We start from the raw sequence: 22,953 nt of genomic DNA, 5'->3' as shown, positions 1-22,953 counted from the left end.
AATAAGATTCGTTATATTTGTATTTATTCCATATGTTTTGTATTTATGTTCTACAAATAATTGTCTCAGGAATTGTTTTATTTTTGAAAATAGATATATCCATGTACATATGTATATGTAAATTTGTATATGTAAACATTTAGTACTATAAAATCAGTTTTCCTTTGTCTATGTATAATAATAATTCTAACATGTTCTTGAGAGGTAGTTAACTGGTACAAAATGAGCCAAAAGTGCAAGTCTTTTTCGCATCGATTTCACCAAATTGCACATAAAAAATTACAAATTCAGTTTTGGGTGGGGGGATTAATATAGCATAGCTGTTTTTGAATTATATTCAACCACACCCCCTTCAAAAATTGGGGAAGAAAATTGGGAAAAATGAGAAGGTCAATGTACACTCGGTACAGAAAGAAGTAGATACCAACTTGCATTTGACATTTGACTTCCCTCATGAATATGAACATTTTGATGCATCAAGACTTTCAAAATTCGAAAATTCGACCTACATATAAATCGTTAAAAAAGTGACCTTAGCGGTCATTTCGCGGCTGACAACCTGATGCCAGATTTTTCTTCGTCAGAAGTGCCACATTTTCCGCTTTTGTTGTCCGCTGCGAAATGACCGCTACCATGACTTTTTTGGGGTCAAAGTTTCTGAGGGAGGGGCTTATACGGCAGGAGCCGTAACAATGTATAGGTATTTATGATATACATAAAGGTAATTACATAGAAGCTATTAAAACAGCCTCAAATCGCCCCAAATTTAAAACTTAAGCTTTTCTGAATTTATAATGATGATATGCATTCGAAAATTAACGCTATGAGGCTTATCAACGAAGTTATCAATTTTTCAGATAAGCAAATTTAGTTTGTCCAAATCTCCCCAAATTTAAAACTTAAGCTTATCTGAATATATAATGGTAGTATCCACTCGAAAATAAACGCTATCGGGCTTATCACTGCGCTTATCAGTTTTTAAGATAAGCAAATTTAGTTTGTCCAATTCGCCCCAAATTTAAAACTTAAGCTCAACGATTTATCAACTGAACCAACTCGTGTAAGAGATGAAAAGCATCTCAACACGAGTTGGTTCATAATCCCGGTAAACAATTTGAAGAGAGTGAGAAGTGAGACGGACCACCATACGGCACTGGCAACGACAGTCAGCGGTGGTGGTGGATACCCACCAGAATCCGAGTCTCACTCTGCCTTTCGCTAAATAATGGAAACTGCGTTTGTGAAACGGTTGGGCTGGTTCAGCTCAACTAAATAAGTAGGTTGTGAACATTCTAATCAGTACAGTGGTAGTTAATAAAATAGGTATTCTATCCCCGAAATTGATGCACCTCGATGTTTTTACATTTAAATTAATTTACAATTACTATTTTCATACATTAAATACTACAAATCCTAAAAATTTTGTTACCTACTTGGGAGAAATTGATAGTTGGTATTTATTTTACCACTGCATAGCTTCACCTATAAGAATATATGTACAGGTCGTAGAAGAAAATATCGACTAAATTAATAAATTCATTTGGAAATCTGGTGAGGAAGGTGCAGGAGGAAGTGAGAAACTTGTCCAGAATCATTCCTCCCAACCGGGTCGAGGAGTTCCATTAATTGATTGTTGCATGTTGACATCCCTAAAAGCGAATATCAATTTTTAATATATTTATCTGTATTATTATTTTCATTTATTTACTACATCTCTACATTTATTGCTCCATTACAAAACTTGCTACGCTTGACGGTACTCACAAATTTCATTGACATATGCAAGTAGACTTTATTTACTTCTCATACAAAACTTAACTTCTACATGATGAACACCGTTACCTTATCTTAATCCTTCGGTAGACACACAGGATTGCAGTCACCTCAAAAATCAGAAATACAATTCCCCCAAAAAGAGTTAAGGTGGTTGGGAAGCACTGCCAATCAATGTGAAAAGGGACACGAACTGTAGTTGAGTTGAAGCTGGTGAAAAGTGTGGCGTTATTGAGACACGCCATTTTTAAAATTGTCAAAAGTTAACTAGTGATGGTGTCGGCTTGACGCTAAATTGTCTACTAGTTTGAAAATATCTTCTTTATGTGACAAAATTTGATAGAACATATTCGAAAAACTAGAGAACTGTGAAACGCAAAAACTATTAATATAACTAAAAAATTTACAACCTTGAAAGGCGGAGATGCATATCGAGATGTTTGTAGGGTGCTCAAAAATTGTCTCTGGTTCGCACAAACCGTTTTGAAATTGGTGTAATCCGTTAATGCTTTTTGTTTGTAGTTAGATGATCAATGTTCATCGGCTTTAGCACGTTGACAGTAATACTCATTTGAAGGAACAATTAAATTAGAGCATATTTACAAATTTATAGGTATAAAGGCATGTATGTACATTATTACGTAGATAATTGGAAAGTCACAAGACTCAAATTTAGGCAATATTTGTAGCATATGGAACCCTGGGCATAAATTAAATGAAAAGACTAGTAAAATTATATTCCGAATCACATACTAGCTCTCAGGTTGAAGTAGTATTCGAACCAATGCTTTCACTGCTTACGTAACGCGAGCTTGAGCATCGTCTATTTGTCTTCCACTCAACGCTATTCCCCCATTTCTCTCAAAAATCATGTTCCATCGTTAAATTGACGTGATCATTATGAACGAGACGGTGCAGCCGCATAAAGCGGTTTTTTCCTCACCTACAGATAAGTATTTGTGGATATAGGAAGCATTAAGTAATCTTTGTGCACAGTTATGTGGGGACCATCCGAAAATGAAATGCTTTCTCCAACAGTATGGAGATTTACGTGTTTGTCATGAGAGAATTTCTTAATTTTGCTGAGCTCCTTTCAATAGTTTGCTCCGCTATGTTGATTTCCATAATGATCATCGCGATGCACTTACCTTTATGCAATTTCCAGTGATTATACGGACGACTGGAATACTGGGAAGTATGTACAAGAGTGAAATGAAAAGACGTAATGCTGTAAAAGTTTGAGTGGTTGGGAAGTGGGGAAAGTACTTGAGTACAGATCATGTCATATTGCTGAATTTGTACCTACGTACATAAACATGGTGCATCGCCACACTAATCCTGAATGTGGTATATTATATATCAATAAATTTAAAATTAATTAAGGTCACTTCTGATAGACGAGTCAATTTCTAGGGTTTTGTACATCATTAAAAATGAACCAGAACCGCACTATATTTTCCAAATGAAAGTCAGTATCCTTCATACTTAATATGTCGTGACGCACGCAATCGTCAAACTCAATTTCCACAAGTTGTGGAAATTGATTTAAAAATTGAAAACTGTGGGTACATTGTGCACCACAACTGTCATGCACACAACAATGCAGAAATGGAGACAAAGGGCAAAAGTATGCATACTTGCAAGAAACGTAAATTTATCCAGATCCTCAGAAGATATTTTGATCCAGAATGAAGCACTAATTATTGCTGAGGATGGGCAAATCATATTTTGCTAAACTTGGCAAATTTGAGAGACGTTTCCATATCGAACAGTGTTAGAGAAATAAATAATCAGCAGAATAGAAGTTTATAATCGTTCATGAGAAGAAGAGCCATGGGAACAGTCCAACAAAAATAAAAACAGGTCCAATACAAGTTAATAATTAAAGAAAGCTTTTGTTTTCTCCAAAATTACAAAGAGAGAGCTAAACACTGGGATTGATTGGAATATACACGTCCAGAAGAGTTGTATTCAATTATACGTTAGTCTTTAAACCGCCCAAACATTAACAAATCCTAAATTAGTATGTGATGGTATGTAGTAGGTATATCATTTTGTGCAATTTCAAGATTGTATCCACCGATGTGAACATTATACCCGCACCAAAGAAAATTATTTATTAGGCATACGAAAAGTTTTACAGAAACTGTATGATGTACACATACATAGATATTTACATGTACAACTCGTTGGTGTAAGAGCTTTAGCATTTTACGAAATTTATGTATAACTTACCAGGTGGCCAATCCGTTGTAAGGAACATAGCAGTTGACATTATTGATGTTCCCGTTGGTTGGATTAAGCATATGACAAATCGTCATTTACAATAGCGTTATGACCAAATTCTGAGTCATCGTCTCACTCATGCTCAAATTCGGGGATGCCAGTAGTGCAGTGGTTTCTGGCCATCGCTTTGCAGTCTGATCGGCGTCTAGTGCACTTCATGCAGATTATGTAAAACAAATTTATTTACCATTTGCATCGTCAAATGCAATTTATATTAAGGGAGGTATGTACATATGTATGTAGTGTTAAAGTTTTCACTAATGTCACGACCGGTGACTTACAAGTTGCATTTTTTACGTAATATCTATTTAGCACTCATTCTTCACATTTTAATGCTGGGAAGCTGAACAAAATATGATTATCCCAACATATTTACGATTTACGCCATTAATTTAGAATTCGTTTATAAATGCAAACTATGTATCTTAGCGTTTAACGTTGTTTGTTACAGGCCAGATAAGAACATATTCTTATATATATTCTTATAGATATGTATTCAATTTAGGAGACATTATTTTATTTACAACCAGTTGAATTACAAATGTATGTAAGAGACCAATATGCTAAATCCACCCAGTATCACGGACAACATCGTATCAAGTACTTCAATAAATTTCATTTTCGTCTACGCATGCAAGTGCAATTCACCAATTGTACTAATAAGTACAAAACTATATTGTTTATATTTTGAACTTAATTAACAAGCACCTACATATATTATTGGACATTAAATTTTTGGTTTAGCCAAAATAAATGAGCAATGCTAATTCATAACTTTTTGAATTAGGAAAGCTCCAATAATTGATGCCGCATTTCCATACTGCATAGCTAACATGACCATAATAAAATTACTGTGGTATGCCAGGTGCTATAATCCTTGCCAATTCTTTGATGAAATTCAGATCCTAGTTCGGGCTTAAAAATAATATCCAAGATTCAATTGAATATAATAGACATCATCCTAGCGTTTAATCGGGGTGCAATTCTTAATTTCTAATGTTGTTAGTTTCTAATGCAAGCATGCAAATATCATACTGCAAATTCAAAATATCTTCCAAGCCAAGGTTGTGTGGTTAGGATTATCAGATAAATACATACATTTGTATGTACTTATTATTTATATAAATGCCAGTTACAAGAGGAAATTTTAGGAAAATCCATGACAATTAATTATGTAACTCTAAATAGGGTTAAATCGAATTACATTAAAATGACAAGGGGCATAATTTGGATAAGTTTTGAATGAGTTTGGATTTTACGTAGCCACGATAAAACTCACAACTTATTGAATTGAATCAGTCTTAAAAATCCTCACAAGAGGTAAATTTCATGAAAACATTTTGCATAAAAGGGTACAGGAAATTAAATTGCCCTTATTAAATTGAAATAATTTCGCTAGTTAAATTTGCGGAGTTACGATTCTTGAACACACCGTTCAAGAATATTCATGTCACTTAAATGAAATTCGAATTCAATTCAAATGCATCGTCGCTTGTATCAATGCATGTATGACATAACATACCTTCAGAAAAGTGCCACTATGAGCATAAATATCATTTACCATCGCGTCAGCACATTCATCGTGTTGCTCCCTAGAATCATCTTTAATATACATCTAAACATGCGTGGTCATTAAATTTGCGCAAAAATTGATCTACATTTACGTAAGCTGATTATTTTTTCGCTTTCTATACCACAAACATTCAATTAAATAGGTATACAAATACTGGTCAATTCATCACTTCCCAGCCATACAACTCAACACTTTTTTTGCTGCTCCGATTATTATCCGTTCTATTGGAAACGCAAAACAAGCACGAGCAGAAGAATGAAAGTGTATCCCTTTTTATCAGATAAAGTTCAAATCGTACACTATTGATTTATTGAAAACGTTAGCAAAAACCAGTACAAAAAATAGAAACACTCAATAATTAAGCACAATTAAATATGTAAGAGAAGAAGATTCTCTTGTACAGCGTTGCTCCACATTTCATGGTTTCTGCCTCCCCACAAGAATTTAGACACTCATTAAAAAGCAGAATTGAGATAAGATTGTGCGTGTCGTGATTAAGAGTGGAATCAACATCCGATTAGTAACAAGATTGCATATTATACGCAGTAGCATCCTTCACTGCCTAAAAAATATATGTATAATTGCAGACACCTTCCCTTTCCGAAAACTCGTTTCATTCTTCTTCTTGTTACTGATTGAGTACACCCACCCACACCATTGCATTCCTGCCCTGTCTCACCTTTATTGACCCATTCATAACAAAGCGTTACATATAAATGCATACCTACGCACGTGTATGCACACTTATCCCATTAAGAACGTAGTATGTCGATGTTCGATGTCTGGGTTTGATTATAATCGTCGCAATTTTTAAAGTAAAATCTTCATTAAGACAATTAAGGAATGAATTAAATATCTGTATGCATGCATACTCATCTTCTGACGAAGGGAAAAGGGGAACATTTATGTGCCCTTAATTTAACACTTCTAAAAAAAGTATTGTTTAATTTCAGTTTTAATTTGGTCTTCAGTAAATAAAGTTCACAGGGTCGAATGTAACCCACATTTTGCATCGTTTGGATCCAGCATGTTTATCTTTCTGATTTGTGTCTGTGGGTCTTTGTTTGGTGTTAGTGCTGACAATTTAGTCGAGACTGGATGGTGGGACCCGACTCTGGAATCATTTTATGCCATACCTGAAACCAATACTTTGTCGGAAAGAGAAGGTCTTACTGCGACTGGACATGAAAAGGACAATGCAAATCCGTGGGATGAAGTTGGTGTTTGGGGAATTTGGGATTATTATGGAAAACAAGTTATCACTGTAACTTTCCTTGCACTCTACCTGTGAGTATTTGAGCATAGCTAAGTTTTTCAGGATGACATGCAAATTAAAATCATGTATTGGATTCTATTACAGACTTGTCACGCTTTACTTCAAAGACAAACTTGTCGAGTAAGAGGAGTACATTTAATTTTAATTATTCCGATATTTTCGCCTGAGTTGTACATAATAATATGCAAATGCATTTACAGGACAAAATGCAACTCGTGGGGCAAATATGGATTTCAAGAATGGGAGTTTCACGCCGAACCAAGACTTGTTGCAGCAATTCGTACGCTATAAATCAGCATTATTGTCCCCATTAGTTATACAAATATAACAATATTTGCATACCTTTTCAGAATCGGATCCCAGCATGCGGAGCGAATTTTTGGACTTGTTCCGTCTCATGAAACGAATCAGGGACGAGGAGGATGACGATTCCTCATCAGACGAAAAGGGATACATGTCCCAATACGAGGCAGAGTTGTCCTATGTAAATGAAATGTGCCCAAGAAAAGCCTTCTTCTACGGAATGGCTCCACGCCACAATGAAGCCGTCATAGCGCTAATGAGACTTTTTGTTGGTAAATTAGCCTGAATTGTGAAAAGATATTCATGTAAAATTCTTAAGTTATGTATATAAATATCTCTTTTTGCGATTACTATTCCAGCTCAACCATCCCCAACACATCTTCATTTCGTCGCCAAATCAATCCTTCTCAGTAAAAAAGTCAATCCAAAAGTTTGGTATTTGGCCCTACTCGGAGCATCCATAGAACGTCCTGATATGCTCGGTTTTCCATTAGCTCATCCTCTCGACGCTGTGCCGGACATGTTCGTTGCGGCACATTTGTTACAGGACGACGACAAATGGCGACATGACTTAAACCCGGTCAATCGCACAAAAACTAATAAATCGCACAGTAAGAAATACAAAGGCAAGAAAAAGGGCGAGAAAACTCGTCAAACGCGATCTGTTCTTGATGATAGAACAATAAGTTCGGCAGAAATTGCGGAATTATTTGCGCCAAAAAATGATACAAAAATTAAGAAGAAACCAACGAAAAGTAGACACTCTATTAGGAAAGATAGTGATGATGGTGACGAGTGTCTCGTAGTGGACGGCTCTATCGGCAAGGACAATGGGATTGAAAGCGTTCTCTGGTATTTTAGAGAAGATATGATGTTGAACCAGCATCACTTGTAAGTTTTATTTTTAAAAAGTTATTGTCTTATTTTAAGGGGCAATTGAAAAGTGTCCTTAATTTCATTAAAAATGCACTTATTTTTATAAACTAAACAGATATTGGCATCAAACCTACCCAGTTAACGCGACACGACACCCAGACCGACGTGCTGAACAATTTTTCTACATGCACCGATCCATGTTGGCAAGGCAGGTGGAAATATATTAAACACGCCATTACTTTGAAAATAACAATTTACCTCGTGAAATTCTAGATACAATGCGGAACGGTTTTCAAACGGGTTGGAGAGAACTGCGGAACTAAAAATTCAACACGGAGCGATAATCTTTGAAGGATATAATTCACATTTGGCAGATATCAACTCGGGAAAATTTTGGACACCGAGACCACACTTTACTCCCATTTCTGTAAGATTACATTTCCCTAATAACACATTAAATTGCGTACTAAAAACCCTTTGTCTGAATTTAATACAGGATGCCAATCATTTTCATGATCCCGATATCGTGCGCAACATTACGGTCAATCAAATTAACTCCATAATCCGAAGGTTTCTTAAGGGAATAAAGTTGGGAAAATTAAAGTCGGTATGTGCCCCATTGTACAATAATTTAGCTACTTTTACGATCACAGCGTAATCATTTAATTTCAAACAAACCTTTAGAGGAAAGGTTCACTCGCTATCAACAACAAGAACGGACGAGGAATAGAACCCTTGGCCAATACGCTTGAGGCCTCCTCCCTCTCGATAAATCCACTCTTTTACGATGCCTTTGGACTGCACAACCTCGGCCATCAAATCATCGGTTTGGCAGTTGACCCCGACTTTCAGAAGCATCTCCCCACCGGAATAATGTCTGAGGCGGCTGTTTCGATGCGGGACCCAGTTTTTTATACGTATCACACCATAATTGACAACCTCTTTGAAAAATTTAAAGAAACGTTACCGCCATATCAAATCACTGGGGTGCGTTACATGAAAATTCGAGATGTTGATGAATTTTATTACATATTAACTGTAGCAATTTTTTGCAATTGCCAGGGTGCATATCCTCTCCTTTGGAATGGCGTGAAAATTACGGGAGTAGAAATTATCGCGAGTGAACAGAACGAAATTCACACATTTTACAGTCAAACCAAGTTTCCCTTAGCGGGTGGCGTTGATGGGAGTGTCGACAAAGGAGAAAAGGTTGACGTCTGTGCTACACATTTGAACCATGAACCATTCCTGTTCAAAATTACTATCGTAATCCAAAAAAAAATACATTTATAAATTATTGCGACCGTATTACACTCAATTCTGCAAAACAAATCCTTCTGTAGGATATGAAACCCTGTGTAGATAGCAAATCTGGCCTGGCCACGGTCCGAATAATGCTCGCACCGAGATACAACGAACATGGTGAAAGACTAAAACTTGTCGAACAGCGTCGTCTAATTTTTCCACTGGATACATTTCAGGTCAAGTGTGAGTACCGAAATTGTTAATTATTTTCCGTCAAGAAAAAGATTAATTCAGTTTTATTTTATTCAATCGTCACAGTGAAAGTTGGTCGGAACGTGATAACGCGACATGATGTTGATTCCAGCCTGACAATTCCATGGTCAAAAAGTTTGCATGACTTTGAACACGGTCCTGTTTCTGAAGCTGCTGATTATTGTGGTTGTGGTAAGATTACGTGACTACCCATTCACTCGAATGTTTGTAAATTGGCAAACCCTAAACTTCGCAAAGTAACAAACATTTTCAAAGAGGACAAAGAGAAATTGTCGTGCAAATCCATTGCAAACTTATGTTTGCATCTGATCTTGTAAAATTTGTTAACTAATTTTACACAGTTTACCGAGTTACAAATATTAGTTAAAGCATCAACTTTAAGTTTAACCGATCGAATTGTCTCACTGCATATTTATAATTTTAGGGTGGCCAAAACATCTCTATATTCCGAAGGGAAGCAAGAAAGGAACCGTTTTCGATTTATTCGTCATGGTCACCAACTTTGATCACGACTTTGTCCAAGACAGTCCACGAGACTTGAAAATTCCTGAACCCTGCAATTCCGCTTACATATTTTGTGGCCGACCTATGCGTCGATATCCTGACGCAAAACCGATGGGCTATCCATTTGACAGGCCTGTTTATCAGGTCCCAACGTTTGATAAGTCTTGCACGCCAGGCAGCTTGTTGTGCTCGTTGAAAGCTACTGCTTTACCTGTGTTGGAGGAATATGTGGCAACCGTTTCAAATATGGAAATGATTTCGGTGGGTTTAAACTGGTTTTATGCTTATCTTCAGAATTATGTAGTGAAGTCTTTAAAATAACTTTGCAATTTTTTTCTTACAGATTCTTGTTAAACATGTTGACAAAAAATCAAAGAAAACCAAGCGAGAAATATAAATATAAATTATGACTTAAATTAATTCTTGATTCAAACTATAACATAAATTATTAATGCAAATGTAAATTTTCAATGTAATCCCAACGAGACTGATAAGTTATTTGAACTTTAATACCCTTACAGATGCTTACTCATGTATATTTAATGCAAATATATTGCACATTAGCAGATGAAAGTAGCTTGCGAATTGCAAGGCGTGCAGTTCATTTCCAGTGTAGATGCTGCATGCAATAAAATCGTGCCACTATTTCACATACATGTGTATATCTTTATTTTAAGGAAACGTACTCATTCAGGCAAACGTTAAGCAAACATCAATTTAATTACTTATAAGGACATATTATTTATTGCTTATCAAATCAATTAATTACAAATCTTCGTAAATTTCGTCTTCTGTACAAGGACCAAAAACGGCATTAGACCCAAAACTACCCGTATGATAAATTTTATTTTTAAGCAATGTGGGCTGTCCATGTACTATGTCCATGAGCTATTGAAGTCTAGTAATAAATAGCTGAAATCAACTATTTAAGAAAAATTACAGTCCTACGTCTAGATAATTACACCTCTGCGTTTTGACATTTTCTCAGTAATCTCATCTTACCAATATTACTTACTTATACATACATCAAGATGTTTGTATCATTCATTAACAATAATTAATACCCAAATACTCATTATTCTAATGATCCCTGATTATAATTCACTTTAAATGCAGTTGTCATTTCAAAGATATTGGGACACACTTTAACGAAAATTATATCATAGAATGTTACACGCCCAAACCTTATCCTTTAAATCAATCCTGTTTGCCTTCCCAGGCAAGGTCATCAACATCTTAAACTCGTCCCAACTCTCATCCACCCTCCCTCTTGTCAACGCATTTAGCGCATCTTCTGGCGGAAACCCGGTGTAAATCAGGGAATTGATTATCTTCCCTGCGTAAGGCACGGCCCTTCGCACGGTGCTCGTTATATTAAAAATCTTTTCTGCTTCTTCCCTCAAAGAATTCTTCTTCTCTTGGTCAAGAAAATCCGCAAAGGTCGAAATGAAACAGATTCTCAGCCGATTCTTCTCATAATCGAGCCACTGCAAAATGTGCTTAATATTTCTCACATGCTGCGGTTGGAGACGGTCAGCTTTAAATACGATGAAAACGGCATCCAATTTTCGAATGTTGGAACTCACGCGGCCTTTTATCATGCTAATTATTTCGTTTTCAGCCCACTCTGTGTCGCAAAGGCCGATCGTGTCCGTGACGACGATGTTTCTTTGGACAAATTTTTTGGTCTCTACATCGTAAACCATTCCCTTTCCTCGAATAAAGTAGATTTCTCGTGTGACGCTACTGTGGCTAACTTTGCTCTCGCAGATGGCGTCGTTGAACATTAAATTAATCAAGTGGGATTTTCCAGCACCTGTCGGCCCAATTAAAATAATGTTGTAGGTGTCCTCATTATAGTCCAAATAGTAGGAAAATTGCGTTGCGACGAAGTGATCTTTGAGGAAGGAATAGATCTGTCGTTCTCTGTAGGAGTGCAATAAATATTGTTTTTTAAACATGAATTTTAAATCCAGGAATCAATGATGCTGAACTTATAAAATTTACAGCAATTACGATGAAAGTGGAGCTTGGCATTTAAATTGATATTGACAAGTGTGATTTTAAATACTTACGGCTGGCCACGAAATACGTGAGGCTGGATATCGGACGGAAATGAGTTGACAATTCGCAAATGATGATCCATAATATCTCTCTTCACCCAATCGAAAAGATGACCTCGGTCCATATCCATCTGATGACTGATCCATCTCCCTCTCGCGATGTAGTTTGCCACATGCTCGCAGTTCCTGAGACAAAGAGAATAATTGTTCATTCCGAGCACGTGTCTGATTCTTTGTCGCACTTCGGCCGTCAACTTGGTCTCAAATGCCGTGGGTGCAGTGATATGTTGTCTCTTCGTGTTTGTGACGATGGTTACGCAGGCCGAGTAAATGTCAAGATTTGGTGTTCCAAACTCAATATAGTAAACCCCATTGGTGAAAAACCAGTGTTGAAACTTGACATTTCCCCAACCACTGTCGGTATTGCTAAGGACGAATTTCTCATCTTCCAGAATTTCCTCAAGAATTTTTAAATTTGCGGAGCGAACGGTGTGGTCATATTGGAGGTTGTGATTTATCCATGTTTTCTTCTCCGCTTCGATGAAAGAGATGGTTTGACCCATGTCAATGTTAGTGGTCCTGCTAATAATTAATTCATAAAAAATTCATATGCTCAGAAACCTAACTCCAAATTACCTTACCTTTTCTACAGCTATCTGTAAATGCAGGTTCGTTTCAATTAAAGGCTAACCTGTAGAATTTATCGTCAACTTTCAATCTTAAAATAATTCAGGGTTAGCCAAACTGTGTTTATGTTGAAAGATAAGTACGTACATAATACTATTTCTCAAACAATTTTTACCAGTTTAATGAGGTTGTGAGTTTACTGAAGGAACTTTTTCATTGCATGTACGCAAATGTAAATCAGTTCATACATACATATTTCTAGTACAAATATTTAAATGCTACCATCGTATGTATCTATAGTGCAATATACAAGGTGCATAGAGATGTTAGGTTTGTTATCTATGAAATGAAGTTGATTTCTGATATGCATTTTTATGTAATTGAAACTATTGTTTTAAAACTTGTTAACAACTGTTGACATAAGTAATTATCCAAATAATTGTTGTTTAAAACTACAGAAAAACTAATGGTCAGTATGCATGTATGTTACAGATAAGGTACATCAGGTTATCTGGTGATTAGTTGCTCCATGTGTTTACGACTAGCAATCTATTGATATGCACTTTCAGTATCAAAGTATCTGTGGATTCATTGATGATTCACTTGCATTCATATTGAATTATTAATACCTAAGTATTAAATAAGTATTGAAATGTCACGTAGTGCCAGATTATGTATTTAAATGGATATAAATTTCCGTAAATATCGTAACAATCCTCAAATTTTTATTTATAGTATTTTCATCTTTCCCACAAAACTTAACATTATTATTGCATGTATTTAGTTCCTTTTGATATATATATTTTTTGCGTAACGAGGGATATGTTTAAAGCAAGGCTGACTACTACACGTACGCCTGAGCTGAATTGTATTATAAGTTGCACTCTCTAGTAGAGAGTCTCTACTACTCTGAGAGAAGGAAGTATTGCTCTTTTTGACCTCTCGGAAACTCTTAACCGTAATAGTTTTAGTCAAAAACGGTGATAAAATCTGTGCGGAATGTCCTCTTGTCGACTGCATACTTATTGTCGGCGTAGCACTCGTATATTCCGGCGTCCATTTGAGTTGCTGGATCAATCTCCATCTTCGATTTGATCTTCTCATCACCATGTCTCCACTCGTGCACCTAAAAATGCATAACTCGGAATTTAGTATAATTTTAACTTTCGTGGTCAAAAGTTGGCTTCAATTTACCTGAAGAAATCCATGATAATAAAGTTCAATGCCGTCTTTAAACCATGTAATTTGTGGCCGAGGAGATCCTTTCGCTTCGCATAAAAAACTGACCTTGTGACCCAGAACGTATTCCAGGTCGAAATGAGACGCTTTTGTGATTTTGGCACCCTGTAAATCATAATTATTATATTTACAAATTCCAAATTTTATTAGCATGCTAAAATTTGCAAATTATTTTGCACTAACTTTGGGATTTGTGTAATATTTGGCCGTATCCGGATCTCTCCATTGTCCCCCCGGAGGAACTCTAAGGCTCGTGCTGAGACCTCCTTTCCTCCCTTTTGAACGACCACGACCCTAAACAATGCACACAAAATATAAATAAACAATCCCAATTCCCAACTTTCTCCACTTTCTCCGCTAAAAATCCGCACAAAAATTGGCCACTCACCCCTCTCTGCCCCTCCACCCAGACCGTCATCATCCCCAAAAGTAGGAGTATATTTCCCACAATGAAGATTAGTCTCATAATTAGTACTGCTAACAATTACTGAACTCTACGAAAATCAAAATTCCTAGGAGAGAAATAAACCCGCCTACCACGTTTCCCGATCCTGCAGAAGAGAAAGAAGTTTCTATATACAACGTATTGATTTCTCCAACCAAGGGCTGAATGTCAAGACTGAGTCATACCTAGCTTTCTCCGAAGTTGACATCGCAGGGCTGCACAACATACATATCCTACCCGGGTTAGTTCTCTATACATGCAGCAGTACCCGGATTCGGGCAGCTTGGGTTTCGTATCCTTGGCCATGTGTGCAAACAAACGCCAGACGAGTACGAGACAGGATCTGCAATCTTCTGAAAACGAGAGCTGCTGGTTTCCTCACGTCTTGTGATATGTGCAGTATATTATTCTCAACTTTGTAAAAATCTGTCCAAGAGTGCGTGATTAGGGCGAAATTGGTCACATTACAGATCATAAGATTATACTTAATACCACACATTCCAAAACATACTAGAACTTACGTAACTGAAGAAAAATCAATGTATTGATCCAACACCGTGTCGAGAAACCGGAGTCTAATGCACTTTGGTGTATGCAATGCGAATTAAATAAGCATGGCACAATAAACCCGGAAGATGCAGATTTCATAGAACTCTCAAACTCAGCGTTCGCATACTAAATCCTTCAAAAGTAAGACAATAAATTTACCTCCATTTTAAAATGCTCCATTTTAGAGAGTAGTAAGAGGCAAAGCATAAATAAAATAAAACGCTATGTTAATCAAGATCAAGAAAAGAATGACGGTGCAGTACCACCTGGAAAGCAGGTTTGGTCGGTCCATCAAACACCTGCTTTTACGTTGGAAGGGGTCAATATTCAAATTAGTTTGGCCCGATTTGTGCATCTTTCTCTTACTCTATTTCTCAATTTCCTGCTTGTACCGATTCGGCCTTACTCGCGACCAACAGAAACGGTTTGAAAAAATTTCAATTTACTGTGAAAAATATGGGACGCTGATTCCTGTGTCGTAAGTAATTTTGCATAATTCAATATATTGAAAGAATTATTACTTATGATTAAAATTATGCAGGTTCGTTCTGGGGTTTTACGTGTCACTAGTCATAGGGCGATGGTGGGCGCAGTATAAAATAATTCCGTGGATTGATACGCTAGCCATGTGGATAAATACGTCGATTAAAGGGACGGAAGACGAGGAGAGGTTGTTGAGGAGGACGATTTGCAGATACGCGTGCTTATCCATTACTCAGTGCTACACTTTGATCAGTAATCAGTGCAAGAGAAGGTATTTACATAATTTGCATAAGTTATAATTTATGCATATCAAGTAGTAGTTATAATTCATCTGTCAATCTTATTTTTCGTCGATTTTGAAGGTTATAATTTACATTTCGTTTAAAATTTTAAATGCACGACTAGTAATCCAGTCTTTAATATATGTAAATTCATAGAAATTCATGACACATGTACATATGTACATAAGTATTCAATTTTACTGTAACTTCCCAGATTTCCTACCCTTGACCACTTAATCGCAGCCGGACTGCTACTCCCGGATGAAAAGGTGGCGTATGAAAATATCGTCGCCGGCATTCCAAAGTATCAAACGCATTGGATCCCACTCGTTTGGGCGACGACACTCGTGGCGCAAGCACGATTCGAGGGCAAAATAAATTCTGACACTTGGACGAAAACGATACTTGACGAAATCAACAAAATCAAGGATGCTTGCAACCTCCTCTTGTGCTTTGACCGGATTCGCGTCCCTCTCGTGTACACGCAAGTCGTCACCCTCGCGGTGTACTCGTACTTTCTCTCCTGCCTCATGGGCCGACAGTGGGTGCACTACAGACCTGCAGAACAGCCCGAACAAATCGACGGAAAACCTCGTAATTAACAATAAATTGGTAAAATCAATAGTCATGTTTATATGATGTGCTCGTTTCCATAGCAACCAAACAACATGGAAAGTTTGGCGTAGAAGAGCTCGACCTAGTCGTTCCTGTCTTTACAATTCTTCAATTCCTTTTTTACATTGGATGGCTAAAAGTCGCCGAAAGCTTAGTAAATCCCTTTGGGGATGACGACTACGATTTTGAACTAAATTGGATGGTGGATCGCCATTTACAGGTACGAAAAAAACATATTTTAAACGTATTTACCTGAAAAAAGTGCTGTAAAAAATAACTCAATTTCCCCAGGTGTCATACACCATCGTGGACAAGATGCACTATAAAACGCCGACCATGCAGAAGGATCTTTATTGGGGAGAGATGGTTCCACCCGAAATGCCGCACACCGTGGCCTCCATTAAGGGAAACAATGATCCTCCCGTCACCTCCACGGCGGCGGTCGTGGTTCCGCACAAGGAGAGGGAACTAGTGACGCCAAACTTAATCACGATGGCGACCATAGCCAAGGCAGATATCAAGTTCCGCAAAAGAACGCTCATGGCGGAGAGGAAGAAGCAACGTATCCTCGCCGAACAAGAACGTCAACGCCAACTGCAAGAACAAGGACAAGAAGGTGACGTGGCGACAATAGACATGCCCGAAGACGAAGAAGATGACGATGACGATGATGATGATGACGAAGAAGAAGAGAAACAAAACGATGGCGAGAATGTCGTCCAGGTGTATAAAGAGGAGAATGGGATTAAATTAGTTGCCTCAAATGCGGTATAAATAAATAAGACACAATTTAGTATTAATTTATCACTATAATTCAAAATGGTTCATAACCTTAAACCTCATATTTGTACCTGCGAGGCACTTATACTAGCTCAAGTAGAATGGCTTAAAGTATACTTAAGAAGACACCTTAGGACCTTAGATACAAAGACAATGACGATTGATGGGTTTGTGATTTTCTATAACGTGATATTACTTAAATGTGAACGCCTGTATTTATCAGAATTGCATGCAAAAAAGGAATTAATCTGTATGCCTAAATATATTGGACCATTTTTATTAATTGAGAGATTTTATTTACAATTTTGATAACATGATACATACAAATATATGACTTATGTAAGTTTTAGATGAATTTGTTGATGCATTTACCGAATATGTATATATGTAGGTAAATTTTATGGAATATGCAATGAAATTCTTAAAGAATTTATTTATCTGTTGAGCTCAAAATATATCAATTTACAAAAGGAAAATTTAACCCCACTTCTTATCCCTCTTCAGATTTCTCACCAATAATTCCAACCCCATCGACACAAAACTTATTGCTAAACCACCTGCAAATAATGCTAAACAAATCGTAATATTATTCACCACCACCGGTACAAATTTTCCCTCGCCCTCGTTCATCTCGATAACGCTTTCCCCCTGCATGACCAGTAATCCGAAGTAATTTAAACTGCTCACATTAATCGCCTTGTCCCCCCTCCTTAGCTCCCATATTATCTTAAACAACTCAAAATTTCTATGCCATTTCTCATAAATTCCCGACTCTACCAAATGAGCCAATCCTTTTATCAACATTTCCGAGTAAATATTCCTATCCCCAAACCACGGCGTTCTACTCACGTAAGGATTTGGTCCCATTTTCTTCTCATCAATAAAGTAATCCACACAAAATCTGCTAACCAAGACTTTCATGATATCCGAATCCCGACGTGCACTCACAGTTGCAAAAATGTCTGGCATAAAGGTCATTCCTCGATCGGTATCAACGGCTTTACCCTCGCTAATATTTCGCACGACGGAGTACATCTCCCCCCTAAAGAATTTTGAGAAATGGCGAAATCTCATAAAGAATTCCGAGTATCCATCCTCCCCGTAAGAAAGATCTGCCAAAACATAATCCTTCAAAGTCGAGTAAGCCGTCCCATTGAAATAGTGCTTCGTACTCGTGGCGATCATAATGTCCGAGTTGGCAATGGCTTCGAACGAGTCCGGCGTGGGGGGCGGTGTGTCCTTCGTCAGGTAAGAGAAGAGGTCACCCTTGTAGCAATTGCATAAGATGAAGCAGGCCCAAATCCAGGGCAGCAGAAGAAACGCGTTCCTCCTCATTGGGTGTTGACTTGTTTTCCTTTCATCCATCGGGACTGACTGTTCCATTAGGATGGAGAATATGATGACGACCGAATTTGCAATTTTCGCCGGTTCAAATCCATCGCTATAATAGGCGCCAAGCAGAAGTCCCAATATTCCAAAGGAGACGACCAGTCCGACCCATAACCAGATTCCCATGGGTAGAAAGAGCTTTAAAAAATTGAAGTCACCCCTCCCAACGTACAGGACGAGGTCATATTGGTCAATAGTTGAGCCGTAATTTATCCAAATATTCTTCCGAATTGAGGGATCGATAAAGTTGACTTGATTGAATATTGTGCTCGAAGGTTGGTCAAATTTAAGGTTAGTTAAAGGACCCATGCCGTTCTCCGTGGGAAATACGGAGTAGTTGTAGTGGCTGCTGAGCACATATGGGATGCAGTACACCACAGACGTGTGAAATCCGAATTGGTACGGAGAACATGTCCGAAATCTGAGAGGGATGGGGTTACGTTTCGAAATGTGGACGTGCTTTATCCAAGATATCGATTTCTCCAGTTTTATCACCCCTTTAGAAATATCTTCAATTTGTTGAGGCATTTCTTGGGAGCAGTGCTTGCAAAGAAGTAAGTATCCAAAAGTTGGATGTGCCAAGATGAATGTGGAACTTAAGCAATACTCTGATGTTCGGAAGTTTACGTTAAAATTTGTCATATTGGTGTCCTCATAGGTCAAGAAGATTATGAAATCTGGGTTGAAATTGTGATATGTTATTCCACGAAGTAAAATTTGAGTCTCGTTGTAGTTGGAAATTACGGTCGTGTCAATGATCTGTATCAAGCAGGAATTTTGTAATTTCGTCGTTGTGTATGCTGCTCGGTGGGGTGTGCCCCTAGGATAGAATTTACTCGTTGGATGGAGAGTAGTATTGATTTTGTCAAGGATAATGGAATTTATGATTTGCATAGGTTCGAAAAAGTTGGTATCTCTGTTCTCAAAATTACTGAGAATATGGATGATACAACCGTGCGAAAACGATGCCTTTAATTTTAGGCTGGAAACAATCCCAACTAAAGTGATTGCTGGTACGAGATTTAAAATCTGCATTTCTTTGGCTCAAAATTATTTTAAAATTTATACGAGTAAGACTTGATTATCGAAATGTAAACTAAATGAATTTCTGTTCAGACGCTGAACGTCTATCATAGACTTAAAAATATATAGTTGAACTCCGCAAATACAGCGTAGGTTAGATTATTTTATGGACAAACAATCCAAGAGGGTTCCAATTCGAGTATTTACATGCATGAATAATTTTATAAATACATCCTATTTCCTTTGTTGAATTTTATTGACGTTTTGGCAACTTAGGCGTAATTTTTCTTCATTACATAACAATTTAGAGACTCCGGTTACCTACTTATTTTAAACTCGTTATAAACTTTCGAAATTGGAGGAGGAATTAAGTTTATGCTCAGCAAAGTTTTCTATCTACATACGTGATTCATTAAACATCAATTAGTAACACGAGTTACAAATTTATAGAAGTTTGAGTAAGTTATGATAATGTAGTACATAACACATACATATATATTGATGTACATGTTATGTGGGTATATAACCATTGATAGAGAAACGTATATATATATGTACGTATTTATGTACATGTGTACATGTACACATAATAAGTATTTGTACTTATCTACATAGGAACATGTACACACACATTATATAATAAAGCCATTATGTAATTATGTATTTTCCTCTCAAGAATCTGGAGTCTTGCATGTTGCGCAATTGTATCTTAGATTACAAAATTATTATTTCTTCGGGGAAATATTCCATGGGAAACATGAGGTAGTATAATTACAGCACAGATATCGAGTTAAATACATAATTGTGGTGTCGCATATTGGAAATATTTAAAAATGCATATTTCATTTCATAATTATTTTAATTCGCTGTACTAAATATCTTATTCAGGCTTTAAACATTCTACATACATTATAAATTATTTCTATTTGAACCTTTTGTACAGTTAGTGTTAGTCGACCTCAGATAAACCAGTCACGCTGAATATGTAATGCAACAAAATTTAGTCACATGAAAATTTAGTGTAAAGCTTAGGTAAGTATGTACATACAAAATAGCTTCCATAACTAAATAAGTATTGCATAACGGAGTATTGAAAGACAGAATATCAAGGGCAAATAAGTGGAATCTTGAGCAATAAAGAGTTGGGGTATTTTACATAGACAAATATATGTCGTACAAATTTGCATACACACGTATGTATGTATGCATTAACAGTTTAAGTTTAATCCTATTTTTAATTGAAGCATTTTATACACATTACTCTAAGGATTCTTATTTCTTCCCAGATTTTTCGTAATGTTCCCAATATTCCCTCACGTTTTGGTAGTGTCCTCCAAAATCTGTTCCAATAATTACACCAGAATCATTTATAAACATACAACTGGGTTTTAACTGTATGTAAATAAGAAGCATTATATTTGCATACCTGCCAGCGTAGGTACACGTTTCTTGTTTCTGTGCTTCCTTTCTTCATGCCGTAAATTCATATACACGGGCTTATCCATTACTGACTGGATAGGAACATTCCCCAACAATGGTTGAGCCGAGAACTCTGCCTTTACTTCCGGTCCAGTATCTCTTCCTTCTTGACCGGTTTGCTTTTGGTCTTCCGATGATTCCACATCGTTGCTCTTCTTCCGCTTACACGAGGATCCCAAATTTCTACAAGACTTTGACCTGACACTTATCACAATTGCAACGAACAGAACGGAGGCTGCGATACCTCCCGCGATTGCGACATCTCGCACCGCTTGTGCCAAATTTTTGCCAATTTCTATCTCTGTGTAGATATCAAGTCTCACTTTTATCTTGGACATTGCATCTGCCAAGTGTTTAGTGGCGTCGGCTCCGATGGTCTTTTGTAATAGAAATTCCTAACATTAGTATCGCGTTCTTCAAGTATTTATTAAAACTTTACCTTGAGATCACTCGTGTTAAGGGCAATTTTCCAATTCTGGGCTAGCGATGAAACTGCATCTCTTAAGTTTTCGGTCGCAGCCTTTCCTATATTTTCAAAATCCCCCGAATCTAGTCTCACACTAACGTTTTATGGCGAGTTCGGATATTGTGGGTGATAATTCTGCGACAACGGCAGGATTTGAACCTGCTTCTTTAAGCCTTTGGTTTATTTCTTCTATTTCTCGTTGAATTTGCTTTGCTCCAAAGCCAGCTGAATTTCCTTGAAGGGCAGCCCCCTCATTTACAGGATGAATATTTCTATTAACGTCTGACGTTAGGGGCCGTACTGCAGGAAGGGGGTTGTTATGGGTGGAAGAGTCCTGCTTTGATTTTTGAAGTTTTTCATGATTTTTTATTAATTCACTGTGAAACTGATCGAACCTAGAGTCACTTGATGAGACACTGTCAAAAATAGTTAAAATTACTAAAGCGAACATAAGTAATAATTTCGACATTATCGTTTTTAAAATATGAGTAATTATAAAATAAGTTTAAAGTTAAGCAAGTACATGGAAATCTTTTGTGAATGAAAAAAAAATGAGATGGAAATAGATGTGGGTTGATTGTATGAATGAGTGAGGTACTCACTTATCGTTACTTGTACATATTTGTGTTGTGGTATGTGTTTTGGGAGCATATTTGATAAGTAAGCAGAATTGCGTATAGTAATTTAGATAACAACGTGAACTGCAGACAATCATGAGTCTGCGATTCATTGATCCGACGGGATTTCGAAGCAAGATGAAACAAATAATGAGTCAACAATTAAATAAACATCCGTTCCTATCAATGTAATCCTTGACATGATAACTGAAAATGAGTTTGTGAATTGCATAATGTAGCAGATAATGCTACTCGGAAGGGTTAAATATTCATGACTTTTCAAGTGAGAGTGTGATATCATCTTTGGCCAAATAAAAAGTCATGAACGTCAAGATTTCAGAAAAGTATTTGTAGAAAATTAGCGAAATCAAGTTCTATGAAAACCGTTATTTTATTTGGATGCCTGTATTTGATGAAACTCATTCATCATGTATGTAGTAGTGATCCTGGCAAGATGAATATATATATTGAAATGTTATAACATGCGCATAAATTCTATATAATTGTGGTAAAATAATTGATTTTCAAATGCACTTTGTTTCTACACAATAGTAAACTAAGGACAAATTAAAATCATAAAGCAGGAAAATGTTACTTACGAAATTGTATTGTTGCAACTAGCTACATATATACATACATAATTAAGTAAATGACTGACTAAAATAACAATCTGGTAACTGAATCAACATTCGACTTCTTGAACTAAAAATTCCGGGTCTACGAGGTTATCGGCAGGCAAGATGTTTTACCCTCAATTTCGAACACGGACATTTTGTCTAGGACCCAGC

General features: G+C 36.8%; 5 protein-coding genes across 8 annotated transcripts; 2 read left to right on the top strand and 3 right to left on the bottom strand.

The window, feature by feature from the left end:
- The first annotated feature begins 6,612 nt into the window (after positions 1-6,612).
- On the top strand, positions 6,613-10,761 carry LOC118433995 (hemocyanin G chain-like). Its single transcript, XM_035846579.1, has 14 exons — positions 6,613-6,919; positions 6,993-7,028; positions 7,109-7,188; positions 7,259-7,483; positions 7,571-8,102; positions 8,203-8,295; positions 8,361-8,514; positions 8,584-8,694; positions 8,772-9,074; positions 9,150-9,353; positions 9,431-9,575; positions 9,651-9,776; positions 10,030-10,370; positions 10,453-10,761. Exons 1-14 carry the CDS (start codon positions 6,660-6,662, stop codon positions 10,504-10,506), a joined length of 2,664 nt encoding a protein of 887 aa, XP_035702472.1. The 5' UTR covers positions 6,613-6,659; the 3' UTR covers positions 10,507-10,761.
- Positions 10,762-13,032, bottom strand: LOC118433996. 2 transcript variants are annotated; one of them, XM_035846580.1, is made up of 3 exons: positions 12,814-13,032; positions 12,185-12,754; positions 10,762-12,035 (listed from the first exon to the last, which is right to left on the bottom strand). In XM_035846580.1, exons 2-3 carry the CDS (start codon positions 12,733-12,735, stop codon positions 11,270-11,272), a joined length of 1,317 nt encoding a protein of 438 aa, XP_035702473.1. In that variant the 5' UTR covers positions 12,736-12,754; positions 12,814-13,032; the 3' UTR covers positions 10,762-11,269. The 2 variants fall into 2 exon arrangements, with proteins under 2 accessions (XP_035702473.1, XP_035702474.1); XM_035846581.1 differs by having other exon boundaries at positions 12,185-12,751.
- A 470-nt stretch (positions 13,033-13,502) lies between these two features.
- Positions 13,503-14,795, bottom strand: LOC110841765 (immunoglobulin domain-containing protein oig-4). The gene is made up of 5 exons (XM_022087459.2): positions 14,669-14,795; positions 14,427-14,589; positions 14,222-14,332; positions 13,994-14,143; positions 13,503-13,925 (listed from the first exon to the last, which is right to left on the bottom strand). The coding sequence occupies exons 2-5, from the start codon at positions 14,502-14,504 to the stop codon at positions 13,767-13,769; spliced, it is 498 nt and encodes a 165-aa protein (XP_021943151.1). The 5' UTR covers positions 14,505-14,589; positions 14,669-14,795; the 3' UTR covers positions 13,503-13,766.
- Positions 14,796-14,863: 68 nt separating this feature from the next.
- LOC110862397 (bestrophin-1) lies at positions 14,864-17,474 on the top strand. Of its 2 annotated transcripts, XM_035846471.1 has the most exons (6): positions 14,865-15,173; positions 15,269-15,510; positions 15,574-15,786; positions 16,011-16,390; positions 16,453-16,631; positions 16,703-17,474. In XM_035846471.1, exons 2-6 carry the CDS (start codon positions 15,281-15,283, stop codon positions 17,183-17,185), a joined length of 1,485 nt encoding a protein of 494 aa, XP_035702364.1. In that variant the 5' UTR covers positions 14,865-15,173; positions 15,269-15,280; the 3' UTR covers positions 17,186-17,474. The 2 variants fall into 2 exon arrangements, with proteins under 2 accessions (XP_035702362.1, XP_035702364.1); XM_035846469.1 differs by having other exon boundaries at positions 14,864-15,510.
- A 2,381-nt stretch (positions 17,475-19,855) lies between these two features.
- On the bottom strand, positions 19,856-22,151 carry LOC118434097. 2 transcript variants are annotated; one of them, XM_035846894.1, is made up of 3 exons: positions 21,522-22,151; positions 21,030-21,459; positions 19,856-20,943 (listed from the first exon to the last, which is right to left on the bottom strand). In XM_035846894.1, exons 2-3 carry the CDS (start codon positions 21,418-21,420, stop codon positions 20,876-20,878), a joined length of 459 nt encoding a protein of 152 aa, XP_035702787.1. In that variant the 5' UTR covers positions 21,421-21,459; positions 21,522-22,151; the 3' UTR covers positions 19,856-20,875. The 2 variants fall into 2 exon arrangements, with proteins under 2 accessions (XP_035702787.1, XP_035702792.1); XM_035846899.1 differs by lacking the exon at positions 21,522-22,151 and having other exon boundaries at positions 21,030-21,501.
- Between the last annotated feature and the right edge of the window lie 802 nt (positions 22,152-22,953).

The sequence above is a fragment of the Folsomia candida genome, unplaced genomic scaffold (assembly GCF_002217175.1).
Source record: "Folsomia candida strain VU population unplaced genomic scaffold, ASM221717v1 Fcan01_Sc001, whole genome shotgun sequence".
Taxonomy (NCBI): Eukaryota; Metazoa; Arthropoda; class Collembola; order Entomobryomorpha; family Isotomidae; genus Folsomia; species Folsomia candida.
Note: the sequence above shows the minus strand (reverse complement) of the source record. Positions and strands in the feature narration are given on the sequence as shown.